A 22,419-nucleotide genomic window follows, 5' to 3' on the forward strand; every position below is an offset into this window, starting at 1 on the left:
GGGAATTGATGAGATCCTGTTAGGGATGCCTTGGCTACGGTATCACTCTCCTCATATCGAGTGGTCCACAGGCAGAATTTTAGGATGGGGTGAATCTTGTGCGGGTAGATGTCAGAGGGAGAGCGTTCAGGTTGCTACTACTGAGGTACCCGCAGATTTATCCTCACTTCCCAAGCAATATTGGCACTATGCGGATGTGTTCTCTAAAAGAGCTGCGGAGACCCTTCCGCCTCACCGCCCCTATGACTGTCCTATTGACCTCTTTCCTGGTGCTGAGCTTCCCCAGGGGTCGAGTCTATCCTTTGTCTCTCCCGGAGATGGAGGCAATGTCACAGTATATCCGATCTGGCAAGAGTATTCATTAGGAAGTCAGTGTCACCTGTAGGGGCTGGGTTCTTCTTCGTACAGAAGAAGAGTGGAGAACTGCGTCCATGCATAGACTACAGGGGTCTTAACGCCATCACTGTTAAAAATAAGTACCCACTACCTCTGATATCTGAGCTTTTTGAAAGGCTACTGGGAGCAAGGGTATTTACTAAATAAGATCTGCGGGGTGCTTACAACCTGATTCGCATCCGTGAGGGGGACGAATGGAAGACGGCTTTTAACACCAGGGATGGGCACTATGAATATCTGGTGATGCCCTTCGGGCTCTGTAATGCCCCAGCCGTTTTCCAAGCGTTTGTAAATGACATTTTCTGGTATATGCTTTCCACCTTGGTCGTAGTTTATCTGGATGATATTTTCATCTACTCTCCAGATATAGACTCCCACTGGAGAGATGTTTGCAAGGTCTTCAACCTCCTCCTAACTCCCTCTATGCCAAGTTGGAGAAGTGTATATTTGAGCAGGAGTCCTTGCCTTTCCTTGGCTATATCATCTCTGCCCAGGGATTGGCTATGGATCCTGCCAAGCTACAGGCTGTGATGGACTGGCAGGAACCCCATTCACTTAAAGCGGTGCAGCGCTTTATGGGGTTCATTAATTACTATCGCCAGTTCATTTCCCACTTCTCAACTTTGGTAGCCCCCTTGGTTGCCCTCTCCAATAAGGGTGCAAATCCCAAGTTGTGGTCAGAGGAGGTCTCCAAGGTCTTTCTCTTGATTAAGTCACACTTTGCTAGCGCTCCCATCCTGCATTGCCCCGATGTAGATAGGCCATTTATTATGGAGGTGGATGCCTCATCCGTTGGTGCTGGAGCTGTCCTCTTGCAAACGTATGCTCAAGGATGGAAGCATCCTTGCTTCTTCTTCTCTAAGACCTTTTCACCAGCGGAGATGAATTATTCCATCAGGGAGAGGGAGTTGCTAGCTATGAAGTTGGCTTTCTCAGAGTGGAGACATCTTCTGGAGGGAGCTCGCTTTCCCATCCAGGTGTTCACAGACCACAAGAACTTGGTGTATTTACAGACAGCCCAGCGGCTAAATTCTCGTCAGGCTAGATGGTCCCTGTTCTCCCGGTTCCATTTCACCCTCCATTTTCTTTCCGGGGAGAAGAACGTTCGTGCCGATGCTCTCTCTCACTCTGTAGTGTCATCAGAGGAGGAGGAGCCTCGGCTTATTGTCCTTTCAGAGAGCCTGAGAACGGTGGCTCCGGTTTTGCTAGAGTCTGTGCCCCCAAGCAAGACTTTCGTTCCATCTAATTTGCGACCAGAGGTTCTCTCTTGGGCTCACTCCTACATGGTGGGTGGACACTTTGGGACCAAGAGGACATCTGAGCTCTTGGTGAGGACATACTGGTGGCCGCATATGGCTCGTGATGTCACAGACTATATTCGGGCGTGTGTCTCCTGCGCCAAGAACAAGTCTCCTCGGCAACGGCCAGCTGGGTTGCTCTACCCCATGCCGGTGGCAGACAGGCCCTGGGAGATGGTCGGTATGGACTTTGTGGTGGGCTTACCCAAGTCTCGTAGCTGCACCATTATCTGGGTGATCACCGACCATTTTTCCAAAATGGTGCACTTGGTGCCTCTTCCACAGCTACCTTCTGCACGGGCTCTGGCTGCATTGTTCATCAAACATATCTTGCGCCTACATGGTATGACGGACAAAATTGTTAGTGACCGGGGTCCCCAGTTTGCATCTCGATTCTGGAGAGAGCTTTGTCGTCTACTCAGTATTGAGTTGAATCTGTCTTCGGCATATCATCCCGAGATGAATGGGTTGGTAGAGAGGGCCAACCAGACTCTGGTCACATATTTACAACATTTTGTTTCTGCCAGGCAGGATGACTGGGCATCCTTGCTACCGTGGGCAGAGTTTGCACTTAAGAATGCCGTAGCCGACTCCACCAGTCAGACTCCATTCCTTCTAAATTACGGCCATCATCCGCGTGTCCCTGTGCCCATGCCCATGTCTTCCGCCGACTCCAGGGTGGCAGACTGGGCTGTGGAGGCACGGGACATTTGGGACCACACTCAGGATGCCATTTGGGCCTCCAAGGAGAGAATGAGGTCCTCCGCTGATGCTCATTGGTTCCCCGCTCCGACCTTTGCTCCTGGCGACTTAGTGTGGCTCTCCGCCCGTAATATCAGGCTGCGTGTTGAGTCCACTAAGTTTGTACGTTGCTACTTGGGTCCCTTCAAGGTCCCCGAACAGGTTAACCCTGTGGTCTACCGTCTGGCCCTTCGTCCACGCCTGGGTATCACCGACATCTTTCATGTGTCCCTCTTGAAGCCCGTATACATGTCCCGGTTTTCCGAGTCATCTACCGTGTCATCGGGTTCGTCTATGGATCATTACGAGGTGAACGCTATTTTGGGGTGCAAGTTGGTACGTGGCAAAAAATTCTATTTGGTCGATTGGAAGGGTTATGGCCCAGAGGACAGGTCCTGGGAGCCTGCTGAACACATTCGAGCTCCACAGCTCGTTGCTGCCTTTGACCGTAGCAAGGTCCAAGGGGGGGGCCCTGGGAGGGTGGTATTGTTAGGTGTCGAGTTTCCGCCTCTGCACAGGGGGAATCTCGAACCATCTCCACTGCGATCTCCCATTCTCCTCCAGCTGCAGTGGAGTCTGCTCAGCCGAGACGTCCGTCCCAGCGTCTTGCTCAGTCTGACTCTGTGCAAAGGGTTACTGCTGCTTTTCCAGCTTCTGCCATTGAAGCCAGTGCTGGGCAGCAGCGAGCAGATGCTTTTGGGACTAAGTCCTGCTTTTCCCCTTCTGAGCATGCCCAGGGCAAGATCTCCTGTACATGCTGCAGCTATAAAAGGTTTGCATGACCGCACGGCCATGCGCTAGTGTAAACTTGTAAACGTGTGTGTGTTGATGTGTGAAAGACATTCATTAATTATCCCCTCCCTTGTGTATGACTGCTTGCGTAAGGTGGATGATTGCTATCTAGCACCCAACTTAGCCATCAGCACGTAACAGAAAAATCAGCGTCTAATTGCTGTGACCGCCAGTGCGGCGCCGAGCGCTTTCACAGCGCTTTCCTGACCCAAGCCTGCTTGGTTAGTGGCGTCCGCCAGTGCGGCACCGCACGCACTCTCGTGCATCTTTATTATTATTATTTCTGTCACTCTGACACCCCAGTTGCGGTGTTGAGCGCAAGAGGTCTATATAAACTCAAATCCTGTGTCTTGGGATTGAGTTCTGAGACTCCTTGCTTGCGCTCTTTGTGCGGTACCGCGGCCCTGTGACGCAACAGGGTTTGCTTCCTTCACACAGGGTGAAGTTAACCCGTGTGTGTATCCACATTGTACCGCCATATAGTCCGTCATTACTTGGCAGCAGGTTCCATCTCTGCACGGTTGACCCCGGACTGCGAATGCACCTTACTCTATCTTATTATTTGGTGCGTTCCACTAGCCCTAACAGTTAACATGCCTAACAGGATGTGCCCACACTTCTTAGGATCCTCATTGGCTGAATAGAATCAAATTGGCTCATTGCATTATGGGAACTTCCGATTCCGGTATTCGATTTTGTAAAAGTATCGGAACTCAGTCTTGGAACTCCGATACAGCGAATATCGGCAGATACCCGATATTGCAGTATCGGAATGCTCAACACTACTCTTGAGACATCCTGGAATATTCCGGGGTTGGCATTAAGCTCGCCATATAGCGTGTGGTAGGCTCCATGGCTCTCCCGAAGTTCAATAATGGTGTGTCTCCAAAAACACCTACACCGTGTCCTTCTCTGTCGTTCCCTATTTCTTTGTTGCTCCCAAGTAAACGCACAGGCAAGAAACAGCTTGATACTTAAATCCAGTTTGAAATAAAATCTCTCCATGCGAAGATCCATCATGACACAGGATACAGTAGCAAACTGTGAAGATTTCAGCAGTACGAGGGTCTATATAAAGATATCCCATAATACACGCCCATTGTAGTCCCATTGGCGGTGTCTGTTTATCTAGATTTTTCTCCTGTAAAATTTTCCACCATGCGCACAGAAAATGCAAACGCATGCAAACCGCATGAAAAAGCGTGCAAATGCAGCTTTTTTTACCGCATGCGTTACCACACATTTGCATGCGGTTTATCTTGCGTTTTAGGTCGCGGATTAAACGCTGCGGATTCTACCGAAAATGTGAAACTAGCCTAAGCTCTGTGCAGAATCAGAAGGTCAATTTTCTCTGTATGGCTCTTAAGTTACTGCAAAGGTACCTGGCGGCAGGGTGGTCAAGAGCAGCTGGGTCAGGAGTTGAAAAGGGGAATGATAAATGCTGCAGGGACAAGAGACTTCCTATTTTTACATAGAGCAGAGAAAAGAGAAGATTTAGCTGGGTAGAAAGGCAAAATGAGCAATTGTAAGCACACAGTGCTATATAATATGATGATTGCATTATATTAAGAGGATAAAAACTTTGATGAGAGTGTTTCTTTAAAGGGAACCTGTCATCAGGTTTAACCAATATGAGATAAGACCACCACCTTTCAGGCCTGGTATACAGCATTCTATAATGCTGTATATATGTCCCCAACAAGGGCAGAGCAAAGTACTGCAGTGAGCAGGGATGGGTTAAGGTGTCAGGGCAGAGGAGAACACCTGCGCAGGAGAGACTTTGTGGATGACCTAGGGAAGCATCACCCACACGAAGCAAGAAGGAGGACTGCATTGATGGGAGGCGATAGACCAATACCAGCGACACCCCTCTGACTGGACCACCCCGCAGGTGATTATAATTAAAGGTCTTTTTCTTGTCTTGCAGTTGGGGGCATATAGACAGCATTATTATTATTATTATTATTTATTGTTATAGCGCCATTTATTCCGTGGCGCTTTACATGTGAGGAGGGGTATACATAATAAAAACAAGTACAATAATCTTAAACAATACAAGTCATAACTGGTACAGGAGGAGTGAGGACCCTTCCCGCGAAGGCTCACAATCTACAATGGATGGGTGAGAATACAGAAGGTGAGGATAGAGCTGGTCATGCAGCGGTTTGGTCGATCGGTGGTTACTGCAGGTTGTAGGCATTGTACTGTATAATGCTGTATATCAGGCCTGAAAATGATGGTCTTATTTCATATCTGTCAAACCTGGTGACAGGTTCACTTTATGTATTTGAAGCCAAATTCTGAAGTGTATTTTAGACACGGGGCAAAAAAATCATATAAATATTTAGATTTCTCTGAGGTATATTGAAAAATACAAAGACAATATCAACAAAACATGTGTACATGACATGTGTATTTGAATTATAGATGTAAAAAATCTGCTGTGTGACTAGCTGCTAAGTTATTATAGGAGATCAAAAAAAAATACACGTTTGCTTTCTTTCACCAGCAATGCTACTCTTGTCCTTGTATTTCACTGACATTATTTACTATGGCTGTTCAGTGGATAAGAGTCTGTATCCAGCACTTTCAAAACATGGAATTAATGCCAAAATCAGATATGCTTTGGGATTAAAATCTTATCACCATGTGCATGTCTTGCGTGTGACATAGTTTTCTTAAAGGGATTTTTTTACTGTAAAAAAGTGAGCCCCAAATACATACAGTACAGACCAAAAGTTTGGATACACTTTTTCATTTAAATATTTTTTCTGTATTTTCATGACTATGAAAATTGTACATTCACACTGAAGGCATCAAAACTATGAATTAACACATGTGGAATTGTATACTTAACAAAAAAGTGTGAAACAACTGAAATTATGTCTTATATTCTAGGTTCTTCAAAGTAGCCACCTTTTGCTTTGATGACTGCTTTGCACACTCTTGGCATTCTCTTGATGAGCTTCAAGAGGTAGTCACCGGGAATGGTTTTCACTACACAGGTGTGCCCTGTCAGGTTTAATAAGTGGGATTGCTTGCCTTATAAATGGGGTTGGGACCGTCAGTTGTGTTGTGCAGAAGTCTGGTAGATACACAGCTGATAGTCCTACTGAATAGATTGTTAGATTTTGTATTATGGCAAGAAAAAAGCAGCTAAGTAAAGAAAAACAAGTGGCCTTCATTACTTTAAGAAATGAAGGTCAGTCAGTCCGAAAAATTGAGAAAATTTTGAAAGTGTCCCCAAGTGCAGTGGCAAAAAGTGCTACAAAGAAACTGGCTCCCTTGAGGACTGCCCCAGGAAATTAAAACCAAGAGTCACCTCTGCTTCTGAGGATAAGTTTATACGAGTCACCAGCCTCAGAAATCGCAGGTTAACAGCAGCTCAGATTAGAGACCAGGTCAGTGCCACACAGAGTTCTAGCAGCAGACACATCTCTAAAACAACTGTTAAGAGGAGACTTTGTGCAGCAGGCCTTCATGGTAAAATAGCTGCTAGGAAACCACTGCTAAGGACAGGCAACAAGCAGAAGAGACTTGTTTGGGCTAAAGAACGCAAGGAATGGACATTAGACCAATGGAAATCTGTGCTTTGGTCTGATGAGTCCAAATTTGAGATCTTTGGTTCCAACCACCGTGTCTTTGTCCAACGCAGAAAAGGTGAACGGATGGACTCTACATGCCTGGTTCCCACCGTGAAGCATGGAGGAGGAGGTGTGATGGTGTGGGGGTGCTTTGCTGGTAACACTGTTGGGGATTTATTCAAAATTGAAGGCATACTGAACCAGCATGGCTACCACAGCATCTTGCAGCGGCATGCTATTCCATCTGGTTTGCGTTTAGTTGGACCATCATTTATTTTTCAACAAGACAATGACCCCAAACACACCTCCAGGCTATGTAAGGGCTATTTGACCAAGAAGAAGAGTGATGGGGTGCCACGCCAGATGACTTGGCCTCCACAGTCACCAGACCTGAACCCAATCGAGATGGTTTGGGGTGAGCTGGACCGCAGAGTGAAGGCAAAAGGGCCAACAAGTGCTAAGCACCTCTGGGAACTCCTTCAAGATAGTTGGAAGACCATTCTCGGTGACTACCTCATGAAGCTCATCAAGAGAATGCCAAGAGTGTGCAAAGCAGTCATCAAAGCAAAAGGTGCCTACTTTGAAGAACCTAGAATAATTTCAGTTGTTTCACACTTTTTTGTTAAGTATACAATTCCACATGTGTTAATTCATAGTTTTGATGCCTTCAGTGTGAATGTACAATTTTCATAGTCATGAAAATACAGAAAAATCTCTAAATGAGAAGGTGTGTCCAAACTTTTGGCCTGTACTGTACATACATACAGTGGGGCAAAAAAGTATTTAGTCAGTCAGCAATAGTGCAAGTTCCACCACTTAAAAAGATGAGAGGCGTCTGTAATTTATATCATAGGTAGACCTCAACTATGGGAGACAAACTGAGAAAAAAAATCCAGAAAATCACATTGTCTGTTTTTTTTAACATTTTATTGGCATATTATGGTGGAAAATAAGTATTTGGTCAGAAGCAAAATTTCATCTCAATACTTTGTAATATATCCTTTGTTGGCAATAACAGAGGTCAAACGTTTTCTGTAAGTCTTCACAAGGTTGCCACACACTGTTGTTGGTATGTTGGCCCATTCCTCCATGCAGATCTCCTCTAGAGCAGTGATGTTTTTGGCTTTTCGCTTGGCAACACGGACTTTCAACTCCCTCCAAAGGTTTTCTATAGGGTTGAGATCTGGAGACTGGCTAGGCCACTCCAGGACCTTGAAATGCTTCTTACGAAGCCACTCCTTCGTTGCCCTGGTGGTGTGCTTTGGATCATTGTCATGTTGAAAGACCCAGCCACGTTTCATCTTCAATGCCCTTGCTGATGGAAGGAGGTTTGCACTCAAAATCTCACGATACATGGCCCCATTCATTCTTTCATGTACCCGGATCAGTCGTCCTGGCCCCTTTGCAGAGAAACAGCCCCAAAGCATGATGTTTCCACCACCATGCTTTACAGTAGGTATGGTGTTTGATGGATGCAACTCAGTATTCTTTTTCCTCCAAACACGACAAGTTGTGTTTCTACCAAACAGTTCCAGTTTGGTTTCATCAGACCATAGGACATTCTCCCAAAACTCCTCTGGATCATCCAAATGCTCTCTAGCAAACTTCAGACGGGCCCGGACATGTACTGGCTTAAGCAGTGGGACACGTCTGGCACTGCAGGATCTGAGTCCATGGTGGCGTAGTGTGTTACTTATGGTAGGCCTTGTTACATTGGTCCCAGCTCTCTGCAGTTCATTCACTAGGTCCCCCCGCGTGGTTCTGGGATTTTTGCTCACCGTTCTTGTGATCATTCTGACCCCACGGGGTGGGATTTTGCGTGGAGCCCCAGATCGAGGGAGATTATCAGTGGTCTTGTATGTCTTCCATTTTCTAATTATTGCTCCCACTGTTGATTTCTTCACTCCAAGCTGGTTGGCTATTGCAGATTCAGTCTTCCCAGCCTGGTGCAGGGCTACAATTTTGTTTCTGGTGTCCTTTGACAGCTCTTTGGTCTTCACCATAGTGGAGTTTGGAGTCAGACTGTTTGAGGGTGTGCACAGGTGTCTTTTTATACTGATAACAAGTTTAAACAGGTGCCATTACTACAGGTAATGAGTGGAGGAAAGAGGAGACTCTTAACCCCTTCATGACCAGGGGATTTTTCGTTTTTCCGTGTTCGTTTTTCGCTCCCCTCCTTCCCAGAGCCATAACTTTTTTATTTTTCCGTCAATTTGGCCATGTGAGGGCTTATTTTTTGCGGGACGAGTTGTACTTTTGAACGACATCATTGGTTTTAACATGTCGTGTACTAGAAAACGGGAAAAAAATTCCAAGTGCGGTGAAATTGCAAAAAAAGTGCAATCCCACATTGGTTTTTTGTTTGGCTTTTTTGCTAGGTTCACTAAATGCTAAAAATGACCTGCCATTATGATTCTCCAGGTCATTACGAGTTCATAGACACCAAACATGACTAGGTTATTTTTTATCTAAGTGGTGAAAAAAAATTCCAAACTTTGCTAAAAAAAAAAAAAAAAAAAAATTGCGCCATTTTCCGATACTCGTAGCGTCTCCATTTTTCGTGATCTGGGGTCGGTTGAGGGCTTATTTTTTGCGTGCCGAGATGACGTTTTTAATGATAGCATTTCGGTGCAGATACGTTCTTTTGATCGCCCGTTATTGCATTTTAATGCAATGTCGCGGCGACCAAAAAAACGTAATTCTGGCGTTTCGAGTTTTTTTCCCGCTACGCTGTTTAGCGATCAGGTTAATACTTTTTTTTATTTGATAGATCGGGCAATTCTGAGCGCGGCGATACCAAATATGCGTAGATTTGATATTTTTTTTATTGATTTATTTTGATTGGGGCGAAAGGGGGGTGATTTAAACTTTTATGTTTTTTTATTTTTTTCACATTTTTTTAAACTTTTTTTTTTAACTTTTGCCATGCTTCAATAGCCTCCATGAGAGGCTAGAAGCAGGCACAAGCCGATCGGCTCTGCTACATAGCAGCGATCTGCTGATCGCTGCTATGTAGCAGAATTGCACGTGTGCTGTGAGCGCCGACCACAGGGTGGCGCTCACAGCGACGGGCAATCAGTAACCATAGAGGTCTCAAGGACCTCTATGGCTACAATGGAGACGCATCGCCGACCCCCGGACATGTGACGGGGACGGCGATGACGTCATTTCCGGCCGCCCGGCCGGAAGCGGTAGTTAAATGCCGCTGTCTGCGTTTGACAGCGGCATTTAACTAGTTAATAGGTGCGGGCAGATCGCGATTCTGCCCGCGCCTATTACGGGCACATGTCAGCTGTTCAAAACAGCTGACATGTCCCGGCTTTGGTGCGGGCTCACCGCGGAGCCCTGCATCAAAGCAGGGGAGCCGGCATCGGACGGTATAGTACGTCCGATGCCGGTAAGGGGTTAAAGAAGAAGTTACAGGTCTGTGAGAGCCAGAAATCTTGATTGTTTGTTTCTGACTAAATACTTATTTTCCACCATAATATGCAAAAAAAATGATAAAAAAACAGACAATGTGATTTTCTGGATTTTTTTCTCAGTTTGTCTCCCATAGTTGAGGTCTACCTATGATGTAAATTACAGGCGCCTCTCATCTTTTTAAGTGGTGGAACTTGCACTATTGCTGACTGACTAAATACTTTTTTGCCCCACTGTATATGTTAACATTATACATACAACAAAACAAAGACAGTAGATCGATGCTGCTCTCATCTCAGGGACTTGGCTGCAGCGGTTATCATGTGTCACATCAACAGCTCACAACTGTAGCCAATCGCTGGGCCGCATGACTCATGCTGAATACATTGGCAAAGCCGCTGAGCTTAGTGATTGGCTGCAACAGTGATGTAAACTGTTGACTTGACAGTCACCACTGCAGCCAAAATACTTTCAACAGAGCAGCGGTGGAGAGCTGTTGCTGGAGCAGAGTGTGAGTACCTGCTCATTTTGTTTCATTACATACAGTACATAAAGGCGTTTGGGGTCCTCTTTTCTTAAGGTGGAAAACCTCTTTACGAGTTTCATGCAACAGTCCAGGAGGCATCATTGTAGGTACATGTGATTTGTGGTGATTATTAAAAGGGTTATCTGGGACTACTTTTTTATAATGTGCCCAAGCACTTAAAGACAGGTAGTTGCTAAATACCTGCCTGTTATGTCAAGTTCCGATCTCTGCTGGCACAGAGCAGTCATAGGCCGATCCTGCCAGCAATTCAGTAGCTTCCGATTATGTCACATAGACAGAGCAGTGTCTTCTCTTCCGCTCTGCTCTTGTCACATAGTGTCAAGGGACTGTGGATACCTACCCAATTCCTCAAACTAGGGGTGCCCTAGTCTATCCCTGCCCCCCAGATTACTCCTGAAGGTGGAGATGTTGGGTTCTCGTACCTATCTATGTTCCCAACTTAACCCTTATCTGATCCCTCCCCCACCCTAAGAGGTGAGGGGTTGAAGTGTATAGGAAAACGCAAACCAGAGAGGGTTAACAGACAGAGATAAAAGAAAACTACAATCATACAAATACAATCAAGAAAAACATAGTGGGAAACAGTGTAGGTATAAGAAGGAAAACTGAATGTGAGAGGATAAGGAAAAACACGCAAACCAACTCCATGCAGCAATCACTAGAAAAACTCTCCATCCACCAACTACACTGAACTTTCTCCTTCACCACCAAACTAGGAAGTAGAACTATCACTGGCAGCTCTCAATTGCCAGTGGCAGCATATATATCAGGGAGGGAGTGGCCAACACTGAACAGCTGAGACAATTCAGGATGGTTTGCACCAGGAGATCAGCTAAAATGAATACCCTTGCCATGACAGTACGGAAGCCTGCAATGCATAATAGGATGGCGAAGCAGTTGTAATAAGTGCAGGAGTTCGTGCAACCAGACGCTGCAATCTTCTTGTACTGTTCTGTCATGGTAATCCCGTTACAGCTCTGTTGACGGGTGTGACTGCCTCTGTCATGCTGATTGCCAGTAGGTTCCATGCTGCTTAACTGCTATCTGCAACTCAGTATTAGATCAGCAGTCACACCCTTTTGATAGAGCAGCCAAAAGAAGAAGAGCTGTTGTTATGAGATGTAGAAGCTGAATCACCAGCAGGATTGGTCCCTGACTGCTTTGAGCCAGCACCAAGTACAACAAACAGGTAGTTAGCAACTGCCTGCCTGTTAGTTTTTAGAAATGTTCTAGCCAACCTCTGTAAAACAGGAACATCAAGTAAATATATATGTAAATGTATACCTCACTCAGTAATTATGTCATAAACATCCCAAATAATCATGCTATATTAGTTACTTTCAAGATAAGATTGTTAATTCAGTGCATATGATTTATCTTCAAAATGAATTCATGAACTTGAAATAACTAGTTACCTGTCTTAAAGCGGTTTTCTGGTCCTTATAGCCTAACCCTTTTTTCATTTTTTTGTCACATTATAATCAATAGTACACTCTCTGATATGACATTGTAATATGTTATTATGTAAAAATAACTTCTGCTGAGAATCAGGTATTACACATAAAGGTAAACATAAATGAGCTATTAGGCTGATTTTTAAGTTTACTGAGAGGTCAGGCAACAGCATTTGGCCATAGAGATCTGTGAAAAGTTGAAGAAAATCAGGAAGAAGGAGCTACAGAAAAAGGGTGTGAGGTACAGGCATCTTGATTCTACAAGGTGTTCAATTATTTAATTGTGATCGGACACCAGTGTAGTGTTGAGTGATACCTTCCGATATCGGGAAATATCGGATCGGATTGGATCGGACTGAAACCCAAAAAATATCGGGGTATCGCCGATACCAATACCGGAAACCAATGCAAGTCAATGGGACACAAATATCGGAATGAAAATAAGCCCTTTTTTTCCTTTGCACATCCAATTCCGGAGGGGGGAAGAGTGTGGGTGGTGCGTGGGCGGAAACTGCGTGTCTGTGTGTGCGGGCTGCCGAGGGTCTGTGCGGGCCTGCTGGAGGTCTGTACTGGCCTCTCGGGGGTCTCTGTGTCTGTGTGCAGGCATCGTCCGATGGGACTACAAGTCCCATCGGGCTATGCCTGCTACAATGACAGTGATTGACACATTAGCCAATGATGGGACAGTAGTAGTCTCATCATCCGGCTAATGTGTTGAATGTAAAAAAAAACAAAAAAACAACACAAACATACATACTACATAATACATACATACAACATACATACATACATACAACATACTATATACTACATACATACTACATACATACATACAACATACTACATGCATACATACAACATACTACATACATACTACATACATACACACAACATACATACTACATACATACATACAACATACTACATGCATACTACATACATACATACAACATACATACTACATACTTACTTTATACATACATACAATATACTACATACATACTGCATACATACACACAACATACATACTACATACATACAACATGCATACAGCATACTACATACATACTACATACATACATAATACAACATATATACAACATACTACATACTTACTACATACATACATACAACATACCACATACATACAACATATACATACTACATACATACTACATACATACTTCATACATGCTACATACATACTACATACATACTACATACTATATACTACATACATATTACATACAATACATTCATACATTACATACAATACATACATATAGACATACAGTACATATAACATAGAGTATAACATACATATACTACATACATACAACATACATACTACATACATACTACATACATACATACATGCAACATACTACATACATACTACATACATACCACATACAATACATTCATAAATTACATACAATACATACATATAGAAATACAGTGCATATAATATAGAGTACATACTCACCATCACTTGTCACTTTGATCCCCGAAGCCAGTGTCATCTGTAAAAAATATTAAAATAACAAACAAACACTATACTCCCTGATCCGCAGAAATCCACGAGTGTCCCACAACGATCTCCCGTGGAGAACGGCAGCATCAGACATGGGGTCCCCCTATATTTTATAGCCAAAAAGGCTACGTAGACACAGCTGTGGGCTGATATTCATAGCCTAGAGAGGGGCCATGGATATTGGCCACCCCTGGCTACAAATACCAATCCGCAGCCGCCCCAGAAATGGCGCATCTGTAAGATGCGCCAATTCCAGCACTTAGCCCCTATCTTCCCACTCCCGTGTAGCGGTGGGATATGGGGTAATAAGGGGTTAATGTCACCTTGCTATTGTAAGGTGACATTAAGCCTGGTTAATAATGGAGAGTCGTCAATAAGACCTATCCATTATTAATCCAATAGTAGTGAAAGAGTTAAAAAAAATAAAGACACAGCCAGAAAAAAGTGTTTTAATATTCTTCATTTAACCATACTTACCATACTTCATCGACTGCAAAAAACGTAAAATAATAAACCGTATACTACCTGTCCGCTTTAGTCCAATTATTAACGAGTGTTACACAACGATCTCCCCTATAGAACAGTCACATCTGGTGATGTTACTGCTCTACAGGACCTCCAGTGACACACTGACAGGAGACAATGGCTCTTGCAGTGCATCTCTGAGAGGTTACTATAGTTCAGAGTCACACTCACACAGCAATGCCAAAAGTGAGACTAGGGACTTTTTTTTACTGCATCAGAGGAATACAGTGCGGAAGGATACCTTCCTTCCGTCATTGTATTCCTGGATCCCCTAGAGAGCGGCCGCATCAGCTGATGCTGCCGTTCTCCATGGGAGATCGTCGTGGGACACTCGTGGATTTCTGTGGATCAGGGAGTATATTGTTTGTTTGTTATTTTCATATTTTTTACAGATGACACTGGCTTCAGCGAACAAAGGGACAAGTGATCGTGAGTATGTACTCTATGTTATATGTACTGTATGACAGTATGTATGTATTGTATGTATGTATGTATTGTATGTAATGTATGAATGTATTGTATGTATGTAGTATGTATGTAGTATGTATGTATGTAGTATGTATGTTGTATGTATGTATGTAGTATGTATGTAGTATGTATGTTGTATGTTGTATATATGTATGGTGTCTATGTAGCATGTATGTTGTATGTATGTATGTATTATGTATTTAGTATGTATGTATTTTTCATGTATCTAGTATTATGTTTTATGTATGTAGTATGTATTTAGTATGTATGTAGTATGTTGTATGATTGTAGTATGTTGTATGTATGTAGTATGTATGTAATAATATAATAATAATAATAATAATCTTTATTTATATAGCGCCAACATATTCCGCAGCGCTTTACAGTTTAACAGTTTCAAACACAAAAGTCATAAGTAACAACGTTAACAATACAATAATTAAAGCACAATAAGCCGCCCCTGCTCGTGAGAGCTTACAATCTACAATGAGGAGGGGGAGATACAAAGTACAGGTGTGTATTTACAATGATGTATTTACAATCATGGTCCAGCCATCTTCAGGGGTTGGGGAATAGATGGGGATAGTGAATGGGCTACACACACAAACATAACATAACTTTGATTAGTGAACGTGATAGGCCGCTCTGAACAAATGTGTTTTGAGCGAGCGCCTAAAACTATGCAAATTATGGATGGTCCTAATATCTTGGGGTATGTAGTATGTATGTTGTATGTATGTAGTATGTATGTATGTTGTGTGTATGTAGTATGTATGTAGTATGTATGGATGTATGTAGTATGTATGTAGTATGTATTTATGTAGTATGTATGTATGTATGTAGTATGCATGTAGTATGCATGTAGTATGTATGTTGTATGTATGTAGTATGTATGTAGTATGTTGTATGTAGTTTGCATGTTTGTGTTTTTTTTTTTTTACATTCAGCACATTAGCCGGATGATGGGACTACTACTGTCAATCACTGTCATTGTAGCAGGCATAGCCCGATGGGACTTGTAGTCCCATCGGACGATGCCTGCACACACACACAACCCCCGAGAGGCCCACACAGACCCCCGGCAGCCCGCACAGACCCCTGGCAGCCCGCACAGACCCCCGTCAAGCCCGCACAGACCCCCGGCAGCCCGCACAGACCCCTGGCAGGCCCGTACAGTCCCCCGGCAGGCCCGCACAGACCCCCGGCAGGCCCGTACAGACCCCCGGCAGGCCCGTACAGACCCTCGGAAGGCCCGCACAGACCCCCGGCATCTCGTACAGACCCCCAGCAGGCCCGTTCAGACCCCCAGCAGGCCCGCGCAGACCCCCGGCAGCCTGCACAGACCCCCGGTAGGCCCGTACAGACCCCCGGCAGGCCCGCACAGCCCCCCCATGGTTACGCACAGACCCCGCCTGCACACACACAGACAGGCAGTCTCCCCCAAGCACTGCGCACACTACATTATAGTGCATCATTGCACTATGGGAACTTCCGATTCCGGTATTCGATATCGTAAAAGTATCGGAACTCAGTATCGGAACTCCGATACAGCGAATATCGGCCGATACCCGATATTTGCAGTATTGGAATGCTCAACACTAGACACCACTAGTGATGAGCGAGTGTGCTCGTTACTCAGATTTTCATAGATTATGTTTGAGTCACCGCAGTTGCATGATTTTCGGCTGCTAGACAGCCTGAATACATGTGGGAATTCCCTAACAAACAGGCAGTCCCTGCATGTGTTCAGGCTGTCTAGCAGCTGCAAATCGTGCAGCTGCAAGGACACAAACATAATCTACGAGCCCACCCAAGATACTTGGAGAACACCGAAGCATGTTCGGAAAACCCGAGTAACGAGCACACTCGCTCATCTCTAGACAACACAAGTTCTTTTGGTAAGATGGCTGGAAATTTAGGCACATATATGCTGACACATACAGGTTGCTACAAAACTTGTTAACTTTTGTCCACTTGTGGGTAAGAGATAAACTTAACACTAGACTCCAGTAATGTATCAGATGATTTTGCAGTAGTATTGTTTAGAAAACTCCATGATGGTTCAGGAACAGTGGCACGATAAATGATAACAGCTCAAATTGGGCATTTCCTTTAGTAACTGCTTTCCCTTGAGTTTCAAAGCTAATTCAGCCTCCAGACTCCGCTTCCCTGTCAAGGTCAGTGGCAGCTCAACAGTCACACATTTCCAGCTTTTCAGGTCCACAATCTGATCTCTAGCTGTTCAGGTACATCCAAATGAAACAACAGTAATTACAGCAACATTAAAAGGCACAGTACACAAATAAAACATGCCTACTGTCTAGATAAATAGTACATTTTTAGTAATAACATGCTTATCATTAACTTACGATAGCACTTTGGCAGCTCATACATAATGACATTAATCAAATACAACTTAAAAAGAGGAGAATAACTGTTGCGGAGCCAAGAGGGCTCTTTAGCTCACAAACATCCTCATCACAGTACTATTTTACGTTTGTCTGAACAGCACCAGTATTAGCTGCATTGAGTCTACTCACGAGTACCTATAGCAATAAAGATGAGAGTGCAATAGCACCAGGATTCGTAGGGATGAGTGATTACATAAATGCTAGTGGTTGAATGTCATGAGTAGCAAAAGATAATTAGGCACCAGGCTGGAGTATGAGCTTAGTGTAAGATAAAAAAATCTTTTAAGACATGCATGCAGTTGCTCAGAATAATGCTATTTCAATTTTCAGACAGCACATGGCCAAGTCACCATAATAACCATAGACTAGTACAAACATAGTGGAAGGAAATAACAGAGAGATAGAGAAAGAGGAGCAGGATCTCCTCTTCTTTCAATGTGCAGTATGTTGGAGAATCAGATCAAGTGTCTGACCCCTCTACAGCTGAGTGCAGGGAAAACTGGAAATTAGAGATGAAGTCTGCAAAGCTACTAATAAATGCAGATTACTCCATTTTGATCCATGTTGGTCTTATTCTCCATGAAAAAATAAAAAAATATTCGTTCATAATTTTAGGACATTTTGCTTTTCTGCTGGGCCTATGAGCAGGAAGAAAGGCCAAGTTTCACCAAACTGATGGAGATGCTGGAAAAACTGCCAAAGCGGAACAGACGCCTCTCTCATCCAGGTCACTTTTGGAAGTCAGCAGAGTGAGTACACCAAATTGGTGAATTCTTTCTGTGTAATAATTTGTTTGAAGAAGATGTTAATGACTTTAATTGCTAATGGTATGATGTTTTACCTGTTATAGTGATAAGAGAATCATCTTAAGTACAATAGTGGACATTAGCTGATTAGTTATGGAAAAGGAAAGATATATATCTTGGTACCGTGTTAGCCAGTAGATAGAAAAATATTTAGAATTGAGAGTCCTCAGTGGTTGATACCTTTTAATGGCTAACTGAAAAGATGGTAACAAATTGCAAGCTTTCGAGACTACTCAGGTCTCCATCGGGCATAGACTAAAAGAAATTCTGAAGAATCACATATTTATGCACAACATAGTATAGAAAAAAAAAAAAGGGGGGGAAAAACCATGGATAAGCCAGGTGACATGAAGCAGAATTACCATGGGTGATAAACAGTTACGTCCATAAATATTGGGCCAATTCTTAGATAAGGATTGTTTTATTGTCCTGTGATTAGGGTCTCTGTTGTGATGACCCCACATGGTCTGAGGGGCAAGTTCCTTAGTTGATGAAAAAGACATAAATCCGTGTGACACATTCATTCCTGCATTTAGAGTGTCAAAGGTCGTCATCAGTTTATATTCCCAGACTCTTCTGTTTTTCTGCGATTTGAAGCTACTTTTTAGCATAAGTAATTTCATGTCCATAATGTTATGATTTGGGAGACAGAAATGTATTGCCACAGGTATATCCATTCTTTTTTCTCTTATTGTATGGCGATGAGAGTTCATCCTTGTTCTCAGTTTCTGCCCTGTCTCCCCAACATACAGACCCCCAGTTGGACATTTAGTACAAATAATTATGTACACCACATTAGATGTGATGCAGCTGAAGGTACCTGGTATCTTGTAGTCCTGCTGTGAGTTGGGGATCTTTATCTTGTCCGTGGTCATTATAAATGGACAGGTTTTACATTTTTTCTGGTTGCAAGGAAAGGTACCTGCAGCTGATGGAGAGGACAGGGAGCTCTTGTCAATGATGATTCTTAGATTTGGGGGCTGCCTAAAACACAGTAGTGGGGGGCCTGCTCAGTAAGGGTGCCCACACATGAAATAATTGGTCTTCCTGGGTTTCCAGATTTGTGGATTTTGGGAAGCATGTTGAATGTCCCTGTTCTTTTTTTTTCTTCTATACTATGTTGTGCATAAATATGTGATTCTTCAGAATTTGTTTTAGTCTCTGCCTGATGAAGACACCTGTGTAGTCTCGAAAGCTTGCAATTTGTTACCATCTTTTCAGTTAGCCATTAAAAGGTATCAACCACTGAGGACTCTCAATTTTAAATATTTAGTTATGGAAAAGTGATTCATTAAATATGATGCTGCCTCCCAAATATTTCCACATTTTACATCATTGACCATAATCTATTATACTAGTTATTACAATGGATGATATTATAATGGTGTACACTATATACAATTGCTTAGTTTTGACCCTGTTATTACTGTATAATGCATATTTTTTCCATTATTTTCTTTTTCTTTTTAGGCTGTGACAAATATCTTGTGTTGTATATTGGCATCTTAGTTCCCCCTTTTCTACATCTGCCTTCTCCCTGCCCCAAGCACTACTGTTCTCCTCAAGCTTTGGAAAATCTGAAGGTGGAAGAACCTGTAGAAAAGAAAGTGAAAACTGAAGACAGGTGGAGCTTTGCACTCTTACATGACAAAAAGCCATGGGCTATCCCATCTGATTTTGCCCGCCTGTAGGTTGGATTGTTTCAATGAGAAGTTCTAACTTTCTCAGAGACTGGAGTGCTAGAAGGAGATTAGAAGATATGTTTTTGGCCAGAGCTGTTAAAATTCTTGGTGGTCATTATATGCGCTGTATCGTTGTGCGGGCCAGTTGTGCACATAACTCTAAACTGACCCTGGATATGCACCTCCAATATGCTAGAAACTGCTGCAGAACTCTGGGATTTCACAGTCCTGTGGCCTTCTCTAGCAGTTAATGTATGCTGGGGAAAATTTCTTGACTTTACCTAGAATAAATTGTCTCTCGTTTGTCCTACTCACACTAAGGAAGGCAAACGAAGCGCCAATTTTATTTTTTTAACATGTTTTTTGATGATCGAAACTGATTTGGGAAATATGAAGATCCTCTACAGTTTTACACTGATCAATCTGGCTGATTGATGTGAGATTGTACAATAGTGACTGGATTGGTTGAAAGATAGATGTCCTTTATTTGTGTCTAATTTGTACTCTTTGTTAGGTTACTGGCAGCATGCTGCTTTTCCCGTGAAGTACAGGGGTCACGTTTACAGAGAAAATAACCTTCCAATTCTGAATCCATGAACACTGCGTTTGACCTGCCCAGGATTCATTTTAATGACATTACACTTATGTGTACAATTTTACCCAACCATAGAAACCAAACAGACACCAGTTTTAATGGTCTAATTGGAACCATTTAGAGAAAAGCTGATCATTTTAGATTGATCCTTGTTATTCATTGTATTTTCTCTACCTTATTGTTCATGATTGAGCAGTGTTCACACCTTGTATTGACTTCTACTAAGATGTGACATAATTCAAGTTTGTGAAAGTTCACAAGGCATTTTCGTTAGTGTTGCATGATTTAACACAAAATATTCTGGCTAAATTGTTAATATTGTATCTTTTTGAGTTGAAACATAAGCCATTATATTCCTGCATAGTGATATCATTGAAGGCAATCTCTTCCTAAGTTTTAGATTGTTTAGGATAGTCCAAACCAAAGTGATTATTTACATCAGTCCTTGTCTTGAGTGGACATTCATAGTTCATGCCCAACTAAAATCTAGTGTTAAGGCTTCCATACGCATTACACTAATTTAAACAAAACGCTCCGATATTGTCGAGTTCATTCGACAGTCTATTTTATATGGGGACATAAGATGAGCGAATTTGCTCGAGTTCCATCTTATTCGGCAAACTCTAGCGCTTGCCGAATAAGCTGCAGAGGGAACCCGGCTTTCTGGATCGCGTCGGCCGATCAGCTGAACGGCTCTGCAGCTGCATGTGTCGCGGCTGTGTGACAGTCAGGACACATGCATGGAGAACCCAACAAACAGGCTCTCCATGCATGGGTCATGACCGTCACACAGCTGCGACACATGCATTTCCGGCGCCGATCAGCCGCTGCAATCCAGGAAGCCGGGTTCCCTCTGCAGCTTATTCGGCAAGCGCTATAGCTTGCCGAATAAGTGGGAACCCGAGCAAATTCACTCATCTCTAATGGGGACCCCAGATGATTGTCAGGGGAGTTAAAACATCTAACATGTCCGATTTTGGACTGTCAATTCTTTTGCTCCCGAAGATAAGACATGTCTAGTGGTGGCTGTCTCATAGAGAACACAGGAGTGCTTTGCCGAATGAGCACACCTGTGTATGAGAGAGCCTGCCAAGAGGGCTGCTGGCACAACGATTACCCAATCTATTGATCAGCTAACATGTGAATGGTGGCCTTTAGTTACAGAAGAAGCTAATATCTTCCTATGTTTGGTATCCATCAAATGATGGTATCTGTCACACTGTTACATGCAAGCACAATGCATCTGGTTTGAATATTCCCATTACTAGATGAAAGACTTGAAGATGTGTGGTGGCTTTAACACTATTCCCTAGCAATTTCGGGGTCCTAGATATCAATCTGACAGAGAGCCAGTTCAGTTTGTTGTATTTCACTGTCCATATAATGACCTCAATGTCCAGATTGACCATAGACATCTTGATACAGTACCCTAGTAAGTCCCAGGAACCCCTGTATAGCCCTTGGTAATATGCTGACACCATCTAAACAACAGGAAAATAAGCAAAAAAAAATGTAGTTATGACAGTCAGGTAAGTATAGTTTAAGTATCTTGAACTAGAAGCACTTTTAGAAACCTCTAATCTTTTTCATGTGGAAATTTTTCTCCATCATCCTTTCCACTTCAGCACTTCAATGCACTTAATTTGATAACATATTTGCCCATATCAGGCTTGTTATTTACTTGAAAAACATGACTGGCAGCACTTTCCATAGATTGTTGTGTTGGATGCGATGGATGCTAGTTCCTAATGAGCTGACCAAAAGACTCCCATCAAAATGCAGCAGAGGAAGGGAGGAAGTGCAAACTAAATGACGAAGAAAAAAGTTTCAAACTATATCTAATATATAAAGCTGAATGTGTGTGTGTATGTGTGTATGTCCGGGATTGGCATCTGCACCGTCGCAGCTACAGCCACAAAATTTTGCATAGTCACACATCTGGACCCTGAGAGCGTCATAGGCTATGTTGTGAGGCAAAATTTTAACCCTGCGTGTTCCAATTCACGAAACAATTTTGCCCCTATCTACATAATGGGGAAAAAGTGAAAGGAAAAGTGTTGGAGGCAAATTTACAGCTGCCAGATGTGAACAAGGGGGACTTAGAGTGAGAGCGATGGCGACAAAGAGTATATACCGCACAGTTGCTAAGGTGGGGACCCGTCATGG

At 43.2% G+C, this 22,419-nt stretch overlaps 1 protein-coding gene across 1 annotated transcript in view; it reads left to right on the forward strand.

Moving 5' to 3' along the window:
- The window catches only part of KSR2 (kinase suppressor of ras 2), an 869,756-nt gene extending 851,833 nt beyond the window's left edge, over positions 1-17,923 (forward strand). The window contains exon 19 of the mRNA XM_069754628.1: positions 17,786-17,923. Within this exon, the coding sequence (XP_069610729.1) occupies positions 17,786-17,923 (138 nt within the window). The remainder of the gene's footprint in view (positions 1-17,785) is intronic.
- The last annotated feature ends 4,496 nt before the right edge of the window (positions 17,924-22,419 follow it).

Source organism: Ranitomeya imitator, chromosome 1, assembly GCF_032444005.1.
Source record: "Ranitomeya imitator isolate aRanImi1 chromosome 1, aRanImi1.pri, whole genome shotgun sequence".
NCBI lineage: Eukaryota > Metazoa > Chordata > Amphibia > Anura > Dendrobatidae > Ranitomeya > Ranitomeya imitator.